The 14,287-nt window shown below is 43.7% G+C and overlaps 1 protein-coding gene across 10 annotated transcripts in view; it reads left to right on the top strand.

Moving 5' to 3' along the window:
- MYNN (myoneurin) overlaps nucleotides 1-6,387 on the top strand; it is a 504,100-nt gene extending 497,713 nt beyond the window's left edge. For 7 of the 10 annotated variants that reach the window (XR_011276089.1, XM_069618524.1, XM_069618526.1 and 4 more), the window contains one exon: nucleotides 418-6,387. Coding sequence is in view for 6 of the 10 variants with exons in the window: in XM_069618524.1 (XP_069474625.1) it covers nucleotides 418-680 (263 nt within the window). In the remaining 4 variants the exon portion in view is untranslated. The remainder of the gene's footprint in view (nucleotides 1-417) is intronic. The other 3 variants (XR_011276088.1, XR_011276090.1, XR_011276087.1) reach the window with 2 other exon arrangements.
- Nucleotides 6,388-14,287: the final 7,900 nt, after the last annotated feature.

Raw genomic sequence — 14,287 nt, forward strand, 5'->3', positions numbered from 1 at the left:
TTTTCAGGTTAGAGAAAACCCACACTTGGGCAGAAACATTTTTATTTTTTTAAAGAGACCACAGAAACAAAACTCTACAGATCTACAGAACGCACCAAATGACGCCAAACATGATCTCCCTGCCAAATTAGGATACCATGTGTTTATTGGTTTCCTTTTACAACCAGTTACTTTCTCTGATTTTCATCGGGATGCACACATTTTGGTTCCCTGATAGATTTCTCACAACTTTGTTCTCTATCCCGAGCCAGTCTTCACAAAGCATTCAAATTACCATCTTCGCTACCGAAATACATTTGTGTGCCAGTGTTATAGGCCTCCCAAAACAGTTTTTTGTATGCAAGTAAACTAGAGAGCTGCGAATGCTGAGTTTCTAAGATGCACATATAACTGGTGTCTTATGTTTTTATCTTTTAGGATCTGAGAAAAACACAGAGGCTAACACAGTTGATACATCTTTTAATGAAGAAGAATCCGTCCTAAAAAGTCCTTTGCCAGATGCAACCGACCTGAAACCTTGTGATCTGTCGTGCCCACTTGGATCAGAGGATCATCAGATGCTGCTTCCTGTCACTGATAGCCAGTCTCCTACCCAGTCTCCTTCCTCGGAAGCTCTGCTTAGGTCCTCTGTGAGCGGATATTCAGAGCCACAGTTTATTTTTTTGCAGCAGTTGTATTGATCAATGACGTCTGTGCTGCATGGCACTCGCCATACAGTTATGACGGGTCGTCGAGTATTGGCAAGGACAACCGAACCATGCAACACATTCTGTGTATTCTGTTTTTATGTTTCCCCAGACTTGTAGGTGCAAGGCACTTGGTTGTGCATCAGTGGTGTGCAGGACTATTTCTTAAAACTTGATTGGTGCCACTTTAAACTGATGCAACAAATGTAAATAAATTATTTAAGCAATACAAGTTAATGTTTTTAAAATGTATCAAAAGAAGAAAATGTTTCCCAAATAAGTGGATTCCCTAATAACTGCAGTAAGCAACAGTTTGAACCGAACTTCGAAGTATGCTAGAGGTCTAGAGTACTCGGTGAAGCATTCGCACATTGGCAACAAGCTATGATGAGACAAAATGAAATGAAACAAGTGCTCATTGCAGGCCTTTTTTAATGCAGAAAAGTTTCTGCAAAGGCATTGTATAGTTTGAAGATACTTAGCTACTAGAATTGGGCCACTTTATTCTCATGCCGTTAACATTTAACAAGACTCTATTGGTGAGTCTCTAGCTCTGTAATGGTGCCCGAATGTTCCTTCTGTGATGCATCTTTGTTTAATACCACTGAATTGGAGAAATGTTGACTAACTTTTCTTCTGTCAAACAAGAAAGGCTAACTTCAGAAAAAATCCAAGGATGGAAAAGTAACAGAAAATAGTACATGCTATATTTTTATAACCATGAAGGTCCAGTGGTAGCCAACGTTTCTCCATCTAGGTTTTCTGCTTAAAATTCCTATTGGCCACAGCCAGCGTAGACAGTGGTGAGGGATCATTGGAGTTGCATACCAAAATATCAGTATGGAGACAGGTTAGCAGTCCCAGATTCCAGTATTTGTAAAAGCATACTAAAATTCTTAACGTATTCAAGGTTTTTTGGTGGTGTGGGAGTGTAACTAAAATACTTTGTATTTGGCAATAAAGTACATTGTTAAAAATAGTACATAACTTTTAAAAGTACCCTGCTCCCAAACATCATTGAACATTTTGAAATGCCAATTCTGTGGCATGGTACAGAAACTTCTAATATGCACTAATCTTTTCCGTTTATTGTATCAGCAATAAGAAACAAAAGAAAAGCTACAACTCATATATTCCCACCCAGAGTGCAGTCCTATTGGCCATTCCTATTTCCAGTAAGTTCTATATCCATGCCCATTGCCCCCAAAATTTCATTCCATCTCACTGTTTCCTTGTACGAAAGATAGCAATCCTCTGTCGTGTATCTTTTCAACACCTTTATTGTTAGTTTCGGTTTACAGTTGGTTAATTCAGGGCAAGACTACTGGTTAGGGTTTCTGTATGGGGAGTAGAACATTTAAAGCTACTCTTATGATTAGGTTGTGGGGCAGAGTCGTCGTTCAATGTGCATCTGAGTGCTGCAGTTCCTGTGGACGCGCTGGCATGAGATTCAGTATTGTAGAGCCTGAGGAAAGCTCCCAATGCATTTCACTTGCCACTGTCTGGGTAGAAAGGCACTACTTGGCAGTGTTGAAACTGATTCCATCCTGTCCAGGGCAGAAGGGTGATTCAGGGGCTTATATTAGGCATTCAGCCTTCTGTATAAGGTACGAAGATTATCTTTCTGCTAATGTCTAGGCATTGCTATAATTATCGAGCAAGATGATATGGATAGATGTCATGAGCAGTGAATACTTTTACTCCTTCCTTGCTTCCTTAATACTGTTGAGTAGGAGTCTTTGACTAAGGAGGATTCGTGGCAGGGTGCATTTGATTCCCTTATTGATACCCCTGTGTCCAATCGGTGAAGCCAATATATCTGTCATAATCAAATTCCTTAATGAGGCTGTGCCGAATGTGTTGGCCCTGAATAATCCCAGCAGTTCCATCTCAGGTCAGGTTCCAGGGGAACCTAGTGGCGTTATGGAATTAAAGACCACAGAGAAAAAGCCCCAGTCCAAGAGAAAATGGCACAGCAATTAATGGACCCTGTAGGTGACTCAGTGCATCGTTGGCAGAAATGCTAAGAGCACTCAACAGACCCTCAGTTCTTGAGGTTGGACACAAGAATGCTAAGAGAGCTAGATTTACAAGTGCCTCTAGAACTGCCGTCTGGAGATCCAGATCTGGGCCCTCCTCTCTTATTGACGATGGATGTTGGGGACGCCCCCCAATTATTTGTTTAACCCATTCACTGACCCTGCAGAAGAGGGCACCCTATGACCTGCAAGACTCCCTGGGTAATCATGTTCTGCCTTAGTTCCCGGGGAATTCTTCTGCTACCCATGAAAGATGCTGTAATTAGCTGCGGAAACAAAGTCCTCTGATTTTCTAGACCTCAATAGAATCAGTAGTTGGGTGCAGAGAGCAGTGGATCAATGTACATATAGGTTTCGACCGACACCCACTACTTAAACTAAATCTAGATTGGTGATGCCCAGAGGATAGGGGCAGTTACCTTCTCAGTGATGAGTATTTGTAGGATTTAGGCCAATGTGTTAATGTCTTTTGCTTCACTAGATCAGGCTCAAATGTCCATGGGTTACCGGCGTGTTACAATTAAATAAATAAATAAAAAATAAAATGACAAGTCTTAGAGGGTGTGGTGCCAGATGGAGTACGACCTTGACTAGGGAGCTATGGTCTTCACAGGAATCACTTTGGCATATAAAGAGCTTGTAAATGCTTTAGGTCAGGTGATTCGTAAATCTTTTCTCCCATTGCATGGTAAGATTGTTGATGGACAACAAGAGTATGGTCTGACATAATCAGCAAGTTAGTCAAGGCTCGATCCAGATCCCTAACTGATTTGACCACATTTTGTAAGAATTGTGCATATATTATCTTACGAAGACCATCAGAATGGTATCGGGTAATAAAATCGAGGCAGAAATATCACTGTAAAAAAAAAAACGCATCAGAAATGCTGTGGTTAGACCCGGCAAAGGTGTACCCCATTATTCCATTTAAGGGGAGCGGGTGTGTGTCCCGCTCCCCTTAAATTGTATAATGGGTCTGGGGGTTGCGGGGGTGTCGCCCGCATTGTTTACATGATTGTGGTGGCAAAACCACAGCATTTTTGCCACGATATTTCATATTCACTGCCTTTTTTGCCGCGATTTTAAAAAATGGAACCAACAGACTGTCATATAGGCACATTGAATCTTGTGGCAAAGTCAGTAGTACTAGGGTCAGTTGTCAGAAGCAAGTGACGTCTGCATCTTGGCTGAATGCCCTGCTTCTAACCATTTCCAGTTGAAAACGGAATTCTTTTTTCCAGAATTGTGGTTCAGGGGTCGCCTACGCATTTCCTCCGTTCACCATGAGAGCCTGCATGCTTCTACATGCTCATTTATAGGGCAAAACAGTAATGCTAGTGCCATTATTTTTCGGAAGCATAGGCACAGCACTCGTTGACAGTGAAAATTATTGATGCTCCGTCATTATTTCTACCCCTTTTCAGAGGTCTTCAGTTAGACCTATTTCTTCATGCACATCTCCTGGTTCTAGCTAGTCATCCTCCCAAGCTTATGCAGTCTATTCTGTGAGATGTTAACTGTGTACTCTGTGCTCAGGAATTGGCCTGGACAATGAGGACACATCGCTTCAGGAACTTTCAGCAAAACAGATCTATGTGATATTAACGAAAACAATAACACTGAATCACATCAAAAGTGATTCGATATTTTATTTAAAGGCATTAAACACCCTCCTCAACATATTTTAGGACTGGTGCAGTTATATAATCAAAACTCCAGTACTAGAATATTTGGGGAAGTGTTGGATAGTGCCTTTACAAAAAATATCAATTCACTTTCGATGTGATTCGGTGTTATCGTTTACGTTAATATCACTGGATACTCAGCAAAATTGGTTATTCTTTTGTGTCTGGTGTTAGAGCTTTGGTCTTTTTAGGACTCTTTTCTCTCCTGTGGTCTTCTATTTTCACATTCATCGTAGGACTAAGGCAGGCCTTAGATTATTGAGTTTCCTTTATTTTTATGATTTTATATGCCTTTCAGTCAGAAGACTTATAAAGTATGTCTCTCCCAATAGTTCACCTAGGAACATCAGCTGATCAGTTATTCATATAATTTCATAGACCTTCCACTGGGTCTCCTCCTGTACTATGGCTAGTTGGGTTTTATTAAAAGGTGGCATTAATATTTCCATATTTTGGGTATGTTGTACTAGAGGTGCATGGCATTGAAGGCATTTTATCTGGGGCCCGGCTGAAGGATATTCTTGGGTCGTCTGACTGGTCTAACGAGCAGACTTTCCTTAGCTTTTACTGTAAGCCGGTTGTTCATGTTTAATTGTCTTAAATTGGCTGTAAACACGCACAATAGGAAGCCTCTGTGCCATGCTATAGAATGTTGATTATCCCTAGTAATTTATTAAGGAGTATCAGAATTCTATTAATGGCACCGAGAGTTTTGTCTCACACCATTTATGTCCCTCCCTCATAGTTTGATTTAATTTCAGCTGCAGAGAATTAGTATGCTATGAGGTCGGTGTAGTTGCTCATGGGTTGGATTTGGACTGTTGTGGCTTTAATACGGGTTCTTCCGAGGCTGGTCTGATGTTTCTGGACGGTGTTGTCAGAAAAGAAGACTCCTTGGGGGCTATGGACATAGATTTATGATTTACTGGAAGATGCTTGGACTAGGGAGAGGTGACATTGGGGTGAGATTATCGGATTTTTAGTTTTTCTTTGTTTCCTCCAATTGGTAAAATACGTAGAAATGATGACTGCAAAACTGCCTTCTGCCATTAATAGAATCCTGCCTCTTCTTTGAAAATTACCCTAAATAATTGACTTTTTAAGGGTATAATCTGCTTTATTTTTCGAGACCATTATTAGCATCTTCAAAATAACCCTAACTGACTGAATTCAACAAAAGATACAGACTTTTGTTATAGCCCCATGCATATATGCAGGTTGACAGTTGATCTAGACCCATGAATAGCAGCTAAGTGCCAAAAATGTTCAGTTTGTGCCCAACTGAATTAAAATAGACTAAAGGGACATCAAATGCACCAGTTAAGTCATGCAAAAAAGATCTGTGGGCCTGATGGAATCATTATTTCTTAATTTACCAGAGCAACAATAAATAGGGCCACTTTTTAGGTACAGATATTGTTGAACCCTGCTTGCATCAGAGACAAACCTAATGCCTCATTTGTTAAATAACTGGCACTGAGTGAATGACAGCTGAGGACACTTCCATTAAAGCGCCCAAGCAAAATCAACGTGAATAACACTGTCTTGTGCCACAAAGTATTCTAAAACATTTCTGTAGTCGTAGGTTTACAGAACATATTTTGTTGCCGGGAGCGTCTCCTCAACATTCAAAGTAGGGTTGCAATGACTAATTTTGTGAATGGACTCTTTGGTGCCATTTACTCTTTAGCCCAGCTCCATTTTGTAACACTGATTAAATCTGTAATATCTTCTGTATGGTCGTGAACTGAAAATATTGTTTAGGGAGATGGCTAAAGAGTAAGAGAATGTACTTCTGATCTCTATCTTGAGATCTTCATTGTTCATTTAATACAGTTTAATATCAATTGTGCGCTGAATCCTTGATCACTTTTATAAAGTGAATCTCTCTTTGCAATAAAGCCAATGAAATGTTGTATTTATTTAAAATTCTGTTTTTAGTTTATACCCAGAATTAAAGAAGGCAAAATAACAGGATACTTTTCGTCTGTTTTCATTGGTGAGGATAAAAAGCATAAAGTGACGCAAATACAGCATAGTCCCTGTTTTCAATACAAGTGAAAACAACAACTTTAAGTAGCAGGCTTCAGAGAGCCGCAGCCATACCCTGCAGTGGTATTAGGTTCTGATTCATCGTTCCACTCGTGAGGGAAGACACTTGAACTCTGGCCCTAGACCTTCCCTCGCTTGAGTGTAGAAAATGTATTGCAAAACTTGGTCAGGGTTGGCTATTTTGCAGGCCTCGTGGCTCTCAGTTCTGCAAGGGGGCAGAGTTAGTGGGTGCAGAAAGAGAGAGAGATAGGGAAGGAGCACATCCTCACGGCTTGATGCATGCAGATTTGTAAGTATGCACTGTGTGCTACTAAGATCCCAGATGAGTAGGGCTTCAAAAAGTTGTGTTTGTGTTGCTGCATGGGCTCCAAGTGTCATGCTGTGTTGCTTTATAAGATGTGTTCTACAAGCATCCGTAGGTGTGTGGCTGTAAATCGGTGCAATGACCAAAATGATGAGTAGCAAATGTATGTTGGGTGCTATATGAGCGGTCGACCCACTGGTGTGTGTGTCTTAACTGTTTTATGTGTGGAGTGTAAGGTGAAAGAGGGGGCATAGTGCTGATGAATTGGTTAGCGGGTGGGAAAAGTTGTTTATTGGGGTGTTGGTTTCCTTAAGACTTTATTAACTTCAGAAGGTTCCTTGTTAGTCAGTTGCATCTGCTGTCCATTGCTGCAGGTCTGTATTGTGCGTCTTTGCAGGTCCAATCCAAGACTTTTGCGATTGTTCACCTCTTTTGGATATCTGGATTTATTGGTTTTGATGTGGTTCAGTGGAGCCACCAGTTGCATGTCATGCGACCTAATGATGGGATGTCCATGTTGGGGTATTATCAAAGAACCACAGTGGTGGTTATGTTGCAGGATCTCTTTAAAAAAGCACTGCCAATGCTTACTTGCTAGATATTAGTTTGTGGTTAACTGTGGTTCCTGATTTCACTGACCGTCATGTGGGACCTATGGTTCATGACTATGCTCAATGGTTCATATCCATGTTGAGTGGTGTTCTTCTAGTGGGCTTCTCGGCATTTTGTGTGTGTTTTGTTTTTAAACCAGTTGAAATAAGCAGTACAAAAAATGCATTCATATGTATTTGTTTGGTCTAGCAGGGTGCTTGTTTCTAGGAGGTCGATTTAACATATCTAGGTATTCCACCAAATTGGCTTCACATAAGATGGTGGTCATGGTGTATTCCTTATTATGTTTTGGAATGGAGGCAAGTTTTCAACAGTTACCAAAAGATTACTTGGTCCTCCTTTTTGAGAAGTTCTCTGTCCATGGCATTTCAGAGATCAGCGGCCATCATGATAAAGGTGGTTCCTCCTTGGATTTTTCTGTTTTATAGGGGAAAGCAACACTCAGGGCACTTTGTTTGTTCCTAGTGGAGAACATTTGTATGGCCCCTTTGATGACTTCTTTGAGGTTGTAGATCTGTGACAATTTTGAAAAAGGTCGATGTTACAAAGTGGGATTAAGTTCAATGATTTTATTAATCAAATAATTAAACAGGTTGTCAGATGGTCTGTAACTCTAATCCTGGTCTTTGTGTTGTCTCAATGGTGCGTGATATAAATATCCTTAGGATCTTTAGATTACAACTATCAGCATGCAGCATTTCTCGGTACATACATAATCTCAATGTCTCTTGTGCATGAAGACCCTGCACGTAAGGTTTCTATGTGCACTCAATTTCTTAGTGTCTGTTGGGACTCTGGAACTTAAGTGCCAATATGCAATGGTTCCTCTTACATTCAGTTTCTCAATGGCCTTGTGAACCTGGACCCCAGTTTCCAGCATACAACACTTCTTATTAAGCTCTCAGTAACTCCAAGAATATGCCCTCCCATTTTCAGCCTAAAACTTCCATTCTCTCAATCCATTGTGTCAATTTCCACACTTGGGCTCGCCATTCATGTCACATAATTGTACCCAAGCCTTTTCCTTGGTTATTCGCCTCTTCTGTATTAATTGTCGTAACCTTCTTTCCCTCCGCTTTTCCGCTTATCTCACTCTTGCTTTTGATTATGATATTTGTTTTGAATAACCAAAATCGTGATCATGTTTCATTTGCTTTTGCCGACCATCTGGGCAGGAGATCTTCTGGGGACTATGCAAGGTCACATCATCTGGAATTCCAGCATTCTCTCATGCTCCAGCCTTCTCTAGTCTGCAGTTGATCCTCCTGCTATCTTTGCTACTGCATAAGGCTTTTGTATAAGATATCTGTAGAGTCTCCTTTTCACTGTTGGCTTGGCCGACTCATCAAACCTTACTTCCCCATGTCTTCATGATAGTGTTCACAAGTTCACCTCAGTGCTAACTTTCCTCCTCTAACTCTTCTGTTTCTCAAGTGGCTTGCTCTGTTCTCTTATTTCCGGGTTCTGTGTGCTGTGTCACATGTCTGTGGGCATGATAGAAATTGCCAGTTTAGTCCTCATGCCAGCTCTGTTTGACAGGTGCCTGAAGTTAAGACGAAAGATGTTAATTCCCAATATTCACAATGATCAGGAAGAGCACAGTATTGCAGAGTTGGGCGACAGGTGATGCAGCTTTAAAGGCATAGTTCACTGAAAAATGTTATGCTTTAAAATGTTGGGCATTTAAAAAATGATGTATTGGCATTTAAAAAATAAATATGCTTCAAAATGAGGCTCCAAGTCCTGTTTTTCAAGGACTTGGACGCCACCATTTTGTCAGCATAAACAGTTTCAAATGTTTGTGTTAATGCTGTGCTCTCACTGCAAAAATCATGCAAAAGCCTCCTACTGGGAGCTTTTGCTTATTGCTGCCGGAGAGCAGAGCAGTTTTCAACGTGCAGGCAGAAACCTAATGTCTTTACAGCATCATGGTGTCTTCAGCCTTCAGCGTACCGAGCACTCAAGTCAGTAGTGAACTTGGTGGTCCTGCCAATGGCAGTGCAAACTTGGCTGTCTCGTGCATAGTAATTGAGAGGGCTAGTACTGCTGTTTTACGCCCGGTAGTGGTTGCGAAGATAGATTGGGGGGGCTATGATGAACTCAGCAGGTCACAGCATATCTCATAATGGTAGGAGGGCCTGCATCGCTATCTGACCTAAGATAGTGGCAACGGGATAGCGCTGTGATGTCTATGCCTAGCTCGGCTGGTGAGCAATACTGCTGGCAATAGTGCTCCAACTCTTGCAATACTTATAGCTCCACACATTACAAGTGCAGAGTCTTGGGCCCTGCGGCATCTGTGTACAGTATGAGCTCAGGGGACTCTGCACTAAAAGTCACAGAACTGCATCAGGACAGGTTGGACTGGGGATCCGAATCCATCGAGGTGGGTAAAAAAGAATACCAAAGCATCAGGTAACAATGATTATTTAAGTGCCAAATAGCCCTGTACCCTTATCTTGAGGTTCAGCATGGTGATCTTCTTGTTGACCCCCTTGGGTAGGCAGTCCAGTAGGCAGTCGAGGACCACGTCTGTGGCGGTCTGGAACTCAGCCTGTCCATGGAGCTGTGCACAGAGGATAAGGTCTAGATCCTTGTAGCCCAGGCCGCTGTGCTGGTGTAGGACGTGGCTGGCTGCGGGAACTGTTGAGACATACGTCCCGCACATGGATTCAGTGCTCCTCCAGCCACTGCTTTACCGCCCACATGATCTGCCTTATTTGCAGCTCCAGAGTGGGGAAGTTTCCATGGCTGTGGATGGGGATGTACTTGGCCAGGATCTGGTCCAGCTGCTGCAGTCCGTGCAGTCTCTCCTTGGCAATCCCAGAGATGAAGCGATGAAGGCGGCAGCAGGAGCGAATCTCGTCTGAATCTCTCTCCGTCGTGAGCCGTGGTCTCTGTTCGCCCCTTGGGGTGATCCCTCTCTTCGAGCTGCTCAGTGGGGAAGGGGGGAGACGCAAGGAGTGAGTAGCTGAGTGTTCCAGCGAACAGTTGTTCTTCCTGCGCACTGTGCCCTGGCTCTCCCTGCCTGTCCCCTCCTGCAGCATCAGGGGCTTCCCTGCTTGGGAGAGAGAGGAAGAGGGGGAATAGGCTGCCACTGTGCGCTACACTCGGGTCCCTCCATCCGTGCCACGTCTCCCTTCTTCCTGCCATCATCCAGCCCTTTGGCTGCTTCCCTCGCTCCAGCACTCATACAAGTTGCCCACCAGAGACCAGGCAGGAAGTAGAAACTCTGCAGCTGGATGCTAGCACCTGGAGGCTGGCTCTGTTACCGAATCAGGCTGTGTGAGGGCGACACAAAGTCAGTCAAGTGCTTCCATGTGCAGAATTAAAATCTCAGGCAGTGCCTGTTTCACCTGCAAGGGAGGAAGGAGTGCACAATATATGACCATGCGCGCTGTAAACCCCACTTTGAATATCCATCAGCAGAGGGCATTGGGAGTGAACATGTAGCTGGGAGTCTGTGAGCCATGAGGAGTATTCCAAATTCCAGATCTGCTGCAGGAGGGACAGAGCACATGCTGCACTACTGTTCCCCCATCAGCAGGAGGAGAAACGGTGCATGCACTGCACTCTAGACTCCTCATCTGCATGCAGAGGGACAGTGGAGAAGTGAATTTGCTGCACTACTGCTACCCATCATCAGGAGTAGAGAGACTGCATGCACTGCACTCCAGGCCCATCATCTGCATGTGCGAAGGACAGTGGAGCAGTGAATTTGCTGCACTTCATATTCCTGATCTGCTGCAGGAGGGACAGTGCATATGCTGCACTATTGCTCTCCATCAGCAGGATAAGGGACGGTGCATACACTGCACTCCAGTCTCCTTATTTGCAGGCAAAGGTACAGTGCATGTGCCACAGTACATTTGCTGAACTCCATATTCCAGATCTGCTTCAGGGGCATAGTGCATATGCTGCACTACGGTTTCCCACCGGCAGAAGGAGGGACAGTGTATGCACTGGATCAAAAACTCCCCATCTGCATGTGGAGGGACAGTGTATATGGGACATTGCATGTGCCTCAATCCATATTCCCAATCTATCGCAATAGGGACAGTGCACATGCTGCACTTAATGCTCCCCATCTGCATGAGAAAGGACATAGTATTTTCTACACTGCTTGTTCCCCATTTGTTGCAGGGGGAACAGTGCATATTGTAAGGAACTCATGGTGGAAACAGTAAAGACAGACACAAGTGATCACAGTTCAAGGGTGTTTATTGAACTTTATACTAAGTGAGATGAACGCCTAATCTAAACCTAAATCTAAGATGAGAGCAAGCTACAACCATCAAATAATAAAATGACAGTCCTAGTGGTCTTGTCAAATAAAAAGGGCCTATACTAAAAAACCTATTGCCAATCCTTACCACTAAGTTACAAAAAGAGTGTGGGATAATGTTCACCAGAAAAGAAAGAAACAAAAATGATAAGTCAGGATGGTATGACTGGATCTTACTTCCCCCACGTTTTAAGCACGGTACAAAGCGGGACTTCCGAGCACAGCACACTCCTGGACCTCTCCAGCACGAGGCTCACAATTCCAGTTCAACGATACTGGAATCTTCTGGGGTCAAGTCTCTTCTCTGCAAAGTCTCTTGCTGACCAATCAAAATAACCAACAGAAATGTTCTTCTGTAATCTTGTACCTGGGGTGTTTGCTCTTCGCCCCTTGGATCTCTGTCGGGCTCGGATCCTTCTTGCAACTTGGACCTCCCTCAGTCACGTTCACTGCGGCCTCTCAAATGCAGCTTGCAACTTCCCACTGCGGACAACCCTCGGCCGTATTCGCTCGTGTCTTCACAGTGTTCACGGGTGTATTACCTTTCACCCCAACTCATAGGCATCCCTCAAACCGTGTTCACGTTTGCCAAATATACTTCCCTTGACTTTCTCTTGGCAGTGGGCCAGAGACGTTCGAGTGTACAAGGAATTTGACGTGACCCTTGTAGGACCACTCCAATACTTCACGCTGCACCTTCCTAGGGCCTTCTGGTACTTGCAGTTTTGAACGCAAAAGGAGCCATTGAGAGTCCTTCAAATTAGCACTCCTACGGCGCCTGACCACTCTGTAGCTAGCCCTTCTCTGGGCTTCCCTCAAAAGTTCAAACACATACAAGTTCTTTGTTCTCAAGTTCTTACGTTCATCTAATGTTGCCACTTGCAACCTTGGCTCAATATGGAGCAGTTCACTATCAGCTCCCACCGACACACCGATTATGTTGTGTCTGCTGGCTTAGCTTGCTTCTTGAGTCAAGGACGGTACCATGGTAGCCAGCGTTCCTCCCTGCCTGTGTTATCAATTCGGGAGGTCCATGTGTACTGTTGACCTTTGTCGCTCCACACATTAGCTGTATTTCCCAGTCTTGTAATTCCCTTTTTGGAGGCTTTGTGGGTCTTAGGTGAAAAGGGCAAGGGCAGCATCCCCTTCGTCGTCCCTCTAGGTCTAGCCGCTTTTCTTCTGCGCTTAAACTGCCAGTTCAGTGTAACTGTTTCCTCATGCGTTCAGCCTTGCTCGAAGTGTGTGGGCAAGGAAAAGGGCCGTCAGGTGTGTGTGTTTGTCAATTGGCTGACTTTGCCTGACCCTTATGTTAGGGACATGTCAGGTAAATGACTCTGGTGTTAGTCCATTGTCTGTTATGGTTTAGGAAAGTATTTTTGTCCCAAAAGGAGGGTGGGGGGCTGAGCTTCTACGTATGCAACAGGGTAGGATGGGGAAAAGGTGTTACAACGAAAGGGGTACCACGTCTCAACTCCCCGAAGACCCCTCATCCAGGTGATCCTCCCCCACTGGTCCACCCCCAGGAACTGGATCCAATAACGATGGCCGTGTCCTGGCCACCTGGATGACAGATCTCCGGGGACTAGTGGGTGAGACACCTTCAGGTTTCTCACATACCCTTCCTCCATGCGATGTAGCCGCATCTGCTTCACAGGGCAACCGGGACAAGAAATCTACATTGCCCTGGTCTTTACCTTTCCAGTGTTCCACTGTGAAGCCGTAGGGCTGCATGTCTAGAAACCATTGCATGACACGTGGATTTGAGTCTTTGGTTTGGCTGATCCAGACTAGGGAAGAATGGTCAGTGACTAATGTAAACTTTCTGCCTAAGAGGTAGTATCTAAGGTGGATAATGGCCCACCTGATGGCCAAGGCCTCTAATTTCAGCACAGAGTAATTTTCTTCACGTGGGCAGAGCTTGCGATTTGCAAATTAGATGGGATGTTCTAATTCGTCGCAAACTTGACATAGGACTGCTCCTAACTGTAAGGGAGGCGTTTGTCTGCAATATAAAGTCTTTTGAGAAGTCTACTACCCTCAGGATTGGGTTCTGGTACAGAGTTTGCTTTAAGGTGTTAGAACGTATATCATCCTCTTCAGACCAATGAAGTTTCTGGGGTTCGGCGTTCTTGAGTTTATATGTTAGCCTAGCTGTTTTGTCTGAAAAATGTGGGATAAACCTACAGTAATATACTATTAACCCTAAATTGGCTCTAAGATGCCTTTTAGTCTTGGGTGATGGTGTATCTAGGACGGCTCTCACTTTCTCATGTTGGGGCTGCACGTTCTGTTTCCTCAAAAAACCTGAAATATTGTATGGCTGACTGTGCCAATTTGCATTTATATTGATTTGCAGTTAGGCCAGCCTGTTTAAGGACTCTCACAACAGTATAAAGGTGTAAAAGGTGGTCTTCCTAGGTTTTACTGTAAATGACGATATTGTCAATACAAGATCCACAGAAATCGGAATAGGGACGTAATATTTTATCCACTAGGCCTTGGAAAGTGGCTGGTGCGCTGTGTTAGCCAAAAGGGAGGACTTTGAATAGCAACAGTCCTAAGCGTGTTGAAAATGCTGTCTTTTCTTTATCTGGCCCATATACTGGTACCTGCCAGTATCCTTT

This window comes from Ambystoma mexicanum, chromosome 10 (assembly GCF_040938575.1).
Source record: "Ambystoma mexicanum isolate Mex_15411 chromosome 10, UKY_AmexF1_1, whole genome shotgun sequence".
Classification (NCBI taxonomy): Eukaryota; Metazoa; Chordata; class Amphibia; order Caudata; family Ambystomatidae; genus Ambystoma; species Ambystoma mexicanum.